At 54.7% G+C, this 7,500-nt stretch overlaps 1 protein-coding gene across 1 annotated transcript in view; it reads left to right on the top strand.

Moving 5' to 3' along the window:
* LOC144675558 (E3 ubiquitin-protein ligase RNF31-like) overlaps positions 1 to 6,558 on the top strand; it is a gene marked incomplete at its 3' end in the record, with an annotated part of 27,167 nt that extends 20,609 nt beyond the window's left edge. The window contains exons 7-8 of the mRNA XM_078536231.1: positions 3,995 to 4,258; positions 6,347 to 6,558. Coding sequence (XP_078392357.1) covers positions 3,995 to 4,258; positions 6,347 to 6,558 — 476 coding nt within the window. The remainder of the gene's footprint in view (positions 1 to 3,994; positions 4,259 to 6,346) is intronic.
* Positions 6,559 to 7,500: the final 942 nt, after the last annotated feature.

Here is a 7,500-nt window from a genome sequence, read left to right as displayed (position 1 = left end):
TTATTCGTGGGATTTTGGGAAAGATAACATCTGAATTGGGAGCGGGAAGAGGCCATTCGGCCCCTCGATAAGATCGAGGCTGATCTGATTGTGGCCTCGACTCCACTTTCCTGTCCCTCTCCCCCCTCCATAACCCTCGACCCCCCCCCCTCGTCGATTGAAACTCTGTCTAACTCGGCCTCGGATATATTCAGTGACCCGGCCTCCGCCGCTCTCTGGGGGGGGGAGAGAATCCCACAGACTGACCCCACCCACCACGAGAGAAGAAATTCCTCCTCGTCTCCCTCTTCAATGGGAGACCCCCTCCCCCTTATTTATAAACTGTGCCCCCCCCTCGTTCTAGATTCCCCCTTCCCAATGAGGGGGGGAAACATCCTCTCAGCATCCACCCTGTCAAACAATCCCCACCCCCCCCCCAGGATCTTATCTGTCTCAATAAGACCCCCTCTCGTTCTTCTAAACTCCAATGGGCACCGGCCCCAACCTGCTCAACCTTTCCCCGTAAAACAAACCCCCCCCCCCTTCACCCCGGGAATCGGCCGAGCGAACCCTCTCTGAACTGATTCTAATGCAGCTGTATCTTTGTTTCAAATAAAGGAGACCAAAACCATCCGCAGCGCTCCGGATGTGGTCTCACCAAGGCCCTGTACAGCTGCAGTAAAACCTCCCTATTTATATATTTTACATCCTGTTGTTACACCCGAGATGGGGAGGAGCTCACTGCCTGTCTCTTGTTCCACTGTCGCACGGGTCACCACGTATATATATATATCTAAACGATTTCTCCAGCTAGCTAGACGGCCAAATGTGTGCTTTCCCTGCGAGCCCCAGAATGACCCCTCAAGACCCAGGTTTCTTCAATGAACAACAAAATTATTAGTTTATTATAAAACCAGACCCGTCAGGCCAGGCTTATTAGCATTCAGTATGAGAAATGAAAGTATAATAATTACTCTTTCGAAATACCCTAAAGCACGCGCACACTTACACGCGCACACTTACACGCGCACACTTACACGCGCTCACGCGCGCGCACCCGCTCACGCGCGCGCACACGCTCACGCTCATACACACGGGTGTTCTGTCTCTGGCACGCGGGCGCTCTCTCTGGCACGCGGGCGCTCTCTCTGGCACGCGGGCGCTCTCCCTCGCACACGGGCGCTCTCTCTGGCACGCGGGCGCTCTCCCTCGCACACGGGCGCTCTCTCTGGCACGCGGGCGCTCTCCCTCGCACGCGGGCGCTCTCCCTCGCACGCGGGCGCTCTCTCTGGCACGCGGGCGCTCTCTCTGGCACGCGGGCGCTCTCTCTGGCACGCGGGCGCTCTCCCTCGCACACGGGCGCTCTCCCTCGCACACGGGCGCTCTCCCTCGCACGCGCGAATAAATAAAAATAGAGGAATTCTGCCAAAAGGTGAAAAGTCACTGGTTGAGGGGAAAAGGATAGATGGTGGAGTCCTCGAAATGGCATCCGGGTTTAGATGGTTGGTTTCTCAGCACTGGTCCAGGAAACAATCGGTGACGACCTTTCATACGGACTTCGAGGAAGACTTGCAGTCAGTCAATCTCAGACACGGGTTCAAACCCCACCACGACAGCTGGTGGAATTTAAATTTTATTAATAAATCTGGAATTATAAAGCAAGCCTCGGTCACGGTGACGGTGACAACCAACACCGATTGTTGTAAAAAAAACCCGTCTGGTTCACTCATGTCCCCCTTTAGGGGAAGGAGAAATCTGCCGTCCTTACCCGGTCTGGCCTACACGTGACTCCAGACCCTCACAGCGATGTGGTTGACTCTTAACTGCCCCTCTGAAATGGCCGAGCAAGGCATTCAGTTCAAGGGGCAATTAGGTTGGCCAGCATTGCTCACACTCCATGAAAGAATAAAGAAAATGAATCACTTTAGGGCTGTATTCTCTATTTTAAGTAATAAGGTCAAGGAAGCCGTTTTAAACTCTGAAATAGCTGCAGAGATAGTGGATGCACTGGTAGCGATCTTCCAAGAGTCCTTAGATTCTGGAGAAGTCCCAGAGGATTGGAAAACTGCCAATGTAACACCCTTATTCAAAGAGGGAAGTGGACAAAAAACAGGTTAACTCTAGGCCAGTTAGCTTAACATCCGTCATCAGGAAAATGTTGGAGTTTGCTATAAAGGATATAATAGCAGAGCATTTAGAAATGCATAATCTAATCAAGCAGAGTCAGCCTGGCTTCATGAAGGGGAAATCATGCCTGACAAATTTATTAGAATTCTTTGAGGAGGTAACAAGCAGGATAGATAAAGGGGAACCAGTAGATGTAATATATTTGGATTTCCAAAATGCGTTCGATAAGGTACCGCACGTAAGGCTACTTAATAAGATAAGAGCCCCTGGCGTTGGGGCAGTGTGTTAGCATGGATAGAAGACTGGCTAACGAATAGATGACAGAGAGTTGGGATACAGGGGGGCATTTTCAGGATGGCAACCTGTAACCAGTGGAGTGCCACAGGGATCAGTGCTGGGGCCACAATTATTTACAATATATATTAATGATTGGATGAAGGAAGTGAATGTACTATCGCCAAGTTTGCGGATGACACAAACATAGGTGGGAAGGCAAGTGGTGAGGATGACACAAAGAGTCTACAGAGGGATATAGACAGGAGTGGGCAAAAACGTGGCAGATGGAATATAATGTGGGAAAGTGTGAGGCTATGCACTTTGACAGGAAGAATAGAGGAGCTGAATATTATTTAAATGGAGAAAGGCTGCAGAAAGCTGCAGCACAGAGGGATCTGGGGGTCCTCGTGCATGAATCCCAAAAAGCTAGCACACAAGTTCAGCAGGTAATAGGGAAGGCAAATGGAACGCTGGCCTTTATTTCTGTGGGAATGGAGTATAAAAATAGGGGAGTCTTGCGAAAACTATACAAGGCACCAGTTAGACCACACCTAGAATACTGTGAACAGTTTTGGTTCCCTTATCTAAAGAAAGATATACTGGCATTGGAGGCAGTCCAGAGAAGGTTCACTGGGTTGAACCCGGGGGTGGAGGGATTTTCTCATGAGGAGAGGTTGAGTAGGTTGGGCCTGTACTCATTGGAGTTTAGAAGAATGAGAGGCGACCTTATTGAAACAGATAAGATTCTTAGGAGGCTTGACAGGGTAGATGCTGAGAGGCTGTTTCCCCTTGTGAGAGAGTTTAGGACCAGAGGGCATAATCTCAGAGTAAGGGGTCACCCATTTAAAACAGAGATGAGGAGGAATTTCTTCTCTCAGAGGGTAGTGAATCTGTGGAATTCTTTACCGCAGAGGGCTGTAGAGGCTGGGTCATTAAATATATTCAGGGCTGAGATAGACAGATTTTTAATCAGTGAGGGAATCAAAGGTTATGGAGAAAAGGCAGGAAAGTGGAGTTGAGGATTATCAGATCAGCCATGATCTCACTGAATGGTGGAGCAGGTTCGATGGGCTGAATGGCCTCCTCCAGCTCCTACATCTTATGTAGCTTCCTGTGCAGCGATTTCACATTATAGTTTAATGAAGAAAAGCTACAGCAGTGAATCTCGTATTAAAAGGCAGTCATGAAAACTCCTCCCCCCTCATTGACCCCACTCACCGCCCTCCCCTCCCCCACTTCCCGCCCTCCCCTCCACCCCCACTTCACACCCTCCCCTCCACCCCCACCCTCCCCTCCACCCCCACCCTCCCCTCCACCCCTCACCCCCACTCCCCGCCCTCCCTCCCACCCCCACTCCCCCCCTTCCCCCCCACCCCCACTCCCACTCCCCGCCCTCCCCCCCACCCCCACTCCCCGCCCTCCCCCCCACCCCCACTCCCCGCCCTTCCCCCCCCACCCCCACTCCCCGCCCACCCCTTCCACCGCCCTCCACCCCACCCCCACTCCCCGCGCCCCCCCCATCCCCATCCCCCCCACTCCCATCCCCATCGCCCCCCCCCCCCGGGCTGGTGAGGCTGACGTGACAGGAGGGATGTGTTTGTGTTGGTTGCAGTTGGGTGAGGAGCAGCAGCGGAGCCCGGAGGAGATGTTCTGCGCCCTGCGGTGCTCGGGGACGGAATCCCCCCTGGCCTGGCTGCAGACCGAGCTGCCCCAGGTGCTGGACAGCGTGGCCGACCTGGCCTCGCAGGAGGGGCAGACCGCGGCGGAAAACCAGGTGGGCACCGTCACCCGGGGGGAGGCCCGAGGGGCCTGGCTGGACTGCGGCGGAGACTTCGAGGAGGCCGTGCGCGAGTGCGTGAGGACCCGCACCCGGAAGGTGAGCCCCGCAGCCAGGGTGGGGGTGGGGGTGGGGCGGGTGAGGGGCGTTGGGATGCGGGGCGTGGGGCAGGTGAGGAGCTTGGGTGTTGGGAGGGTGCGGTTTGGGCATTGGGTGGGGCGTTGAGGCGTTGGGTTGGGGGAGAGACGTTGGGTGCGGGGTGTGAGGCGTTGGGGGTGAGGCGTTGGGTGGGAGGGGTGGGGCGTTGGGTGGGAGGGGTGGGGCGTTGGGTGGGAGGGGTGGGGCGTTGGGTGGGAGGGGTGAGGCGTTGGGTGGGAGGGGTGGGGTGTTGGGTGGGGGGGCTGGGGCGTTGGGCGGGGGAGTGGGGCGTGGGGGGGTGAGGCGTTGGGGTGGGGCTTGAGGCGATGGGTTGGGTGAGAGGGTGGGGCATTGGGTGGGGGGAGTGAGGCGTTGGGTTGGGTGATAAGGTGGGGTGTTGGGCGAGGGGGCTGGGGCGTTGAGTGGGTGGTGGGTGGAGCACCAGCTTTGGGCGAGAGGCTGAGGGGCTCGGGAAGGAGATGGAGGGGGGTTGGATGGGACTGCAATGTGGCGAGGGTGGCGCAGTGTGTGTGGGGGTGGGGGAGAGAACTAGGCCGAGGAGAGAGTGGGAGAGGGGCTCAGGAGGTGGTGAAGGGTCTGAAGGAAGAGGGTCAGGGGAGGGCTGAGCGTATGAGTTAGGAGCAGGAGGAGGCCACTCGGCCCCTCGAGCCTGCTCCCCCGTTCGATAAGATGGCGGCTGATCCGATTGTAACCTTGACCCCACATTCCCGCCGACCCCCTGAGAACCTTTCACCCCCCCCTCGCTTATCGAGAATCTATCTCGATTGACCTTAAAAATATTCCAAGACTCTGCTCCCACCGCCTTTCGAGGGAGAGAGTCCCAGAGTCTCTCGACCTCCTGAGAGAAAAAATTTCTCCTCGTCTCCGTCCTAACTGGGCGACCCCCTTATTTTTAAACATTGACCACCCCCCCACCTCCCCCCCTCGTTCTAGATTCTCCCACAAGAGGAAACATCCTCTCCACATCCACCCTGTCAAGACCCCCTCAGGATCTTAAAGGTTTCAATCGAGTCGCCTCTTAATCTTCTAAACTCCAGCGGACACAAGCCTGTCCTGTCCAACCTTCCCTCATAAGACAGGCTGCGCATCCCTGGTGTTAGTCTGGTAAACCTTCTCTGAACGGCTTCCAACGCATTGACACCCGTCCTTAAATAAGGAGACCAATACTGTACACAGTGCTCCAGATGTGGTCTCACCAGTGCCCGGCACAACTGAAGCATAACCTCCCTACTTTTGTATTCAATTCCCCTCGCAATAAATAATAAGATTCTATCAGCTTTCCTCATTATTTGCTGTACCTGCATATTAGCCTTTTGTGATTCATGCACTAGGACACCCAGATCCCTCTGCGTCTTGGGGAGGCGGTGGCATAGTGGTATTGCTGGACTGGTGTTTCAGAGACGCAGGGCAATGCTCTGGGGACCTGGGTTCAATCCCACCCACGGCAGATGGTGAAATTTGAATTCAACAAAAGCCTGCAACGAAGAGCCTAACGGTGACCCTGAAACCTTCGCCGATCATCGCCAAAACACCATCTGGTTCACTCGCGAAGGAAATCTTACCCGGTCTGGCCTACATGTGTGACTCCAGACTCCCCCGGCAATGCGGTTGACTCTTAAAATGCCCCTCTGAACAAGGGCAATTAGGGATGGGCAGCAAATGCTGGTCTAGCCAGTGACACCCACCTTCCCAGGCACGAATATCAAAAAAAATCTGAGCTCGGCAATCTCTCACCATTTAGATTATGTGCCTCTCTTTTTTTTAAAAAAAAAGGATGCTGAGGGGGATATTTGGAGAGAAGGGCGTTGAGAGGATCCTGCTGAGGAGAGAGGGAGGGACCGAGGAGGGAGGGAAGAAAGGGAAGGTTAGGGTTTGGCAGGGGGTAGGGAACTTGAGGAGGTTAAGGGCCGGAGCAGTTCGGAGAGGGGTTTGTGGGGTAGCATGGCAAAGGTGAGCGGGGTGGTGGGGGGGTGGGTTGGGCTCCTGTGGTCGCTCGGTGCCTTGACCCTGTTTCTCTTTGCGCCTGAGTTTCGGGAGATCCGGGCGATGGGCTTTGCTGACCAGCAGGAGGTGCTCCAAGCTCTCTATATGAACGGCGGCGACGTCAACAAGGCTGTCATCGACCTGCAGCGGCAGCTGCTGGAGCCCTTCCACACCCAGATCTGGCAAGAGACGGAGGCCATCATCCGGCTGGACCAGCCCGACAGGCAGGTGAGCAGGCGTGGGCCGCACGTGGCCAGGTTCGCTCAGCACTCCCAATGGCCAAGTCTCCCTTATCAGAACCCCACCGCCACTACTACCATGGTTGGCCAGGGCCTTCAACTACCCCACCCAACATCCCAACCCCATCATCGTTGGCCAAGGCGCTCAACTTTTTGACTGCTATAGTTGGCCAACACCCTAAACTCCTTGACAGCCATAGTTGGCCAACACCCTCAACTTCCCAATACCCATGGTTGACTGTCACCTTAAATCCCCCTACACCCTTAGTTGGCGAACATCCTAAACTCCCTGATGGCCAAAGTTGGCCAACACCCTAAACTCCCTGACCGCCATAGTTGACCAACTCCCTCAACTTCCCAATTTCCATGGTTGACTGTCACCTTAAATTACCCTACACACTTAGTTGGCCAACACCCTAAACTCCCTGACCGCCATAGTTGGTGAACACCCTAAACTCCCTGACCGTCATAGATGGCCGACACCTAAAACTCCCTAACCGCCATAGTTGGCCAACACTCTCAACTTCCCAATACCCATGGTTGACTGTCACCTTATATCCCCCTACATCCTTAGTTGGCCAACATCCTAAACTCCCTGATGGCCAAAGTTGGCCAACACCCAAACTCCCTGACTGCCATAGTTGGCCAACACCCTAAACTCCCTGACCGCCATAGTTGGTGAACACCCTAAACTCCCTGACCGTCATAGATTGCTGACACCCTAAACTCCCTAACCGCCATAGTTGGCCAACGCCCTCAACTTCCCAATACCCATGGTTGACTGTCACCTTAAATCCCCCTACACCCTTAGTAGGCCAACATCCTAAACTCCCTGATGGCCAAAGTTGGCCAACACACAAACTCCCTGACCACCATAGTTGACCAACTCCCTCAACTTCCCAATATCCATGGTTGACCATCACCTTAAATTGCCCTACACACTTAGTTGGTGAACACCCT

The sequence above is a fragment of the Cetorhinus maximus genome, unplaced genomic scaffold, assembly GCF_964194155.1.
Source record: "Cetorhinus maximus unplaced genomic scaffold, sCetMax3.hap1.1 HAP1_SCAFFOLD_1007, whole genome shotgun sequence".
Lineage (NCBI taxonomy): Eukaryota > Metazoa > Chordata > Chondrichthyes > Lamniformes > Cetorhinidae > Cetorhinus > Cetorhinus maximus.
This window is presented reverse-complemented; position numbering and strand designations above follow the sequence as displayed.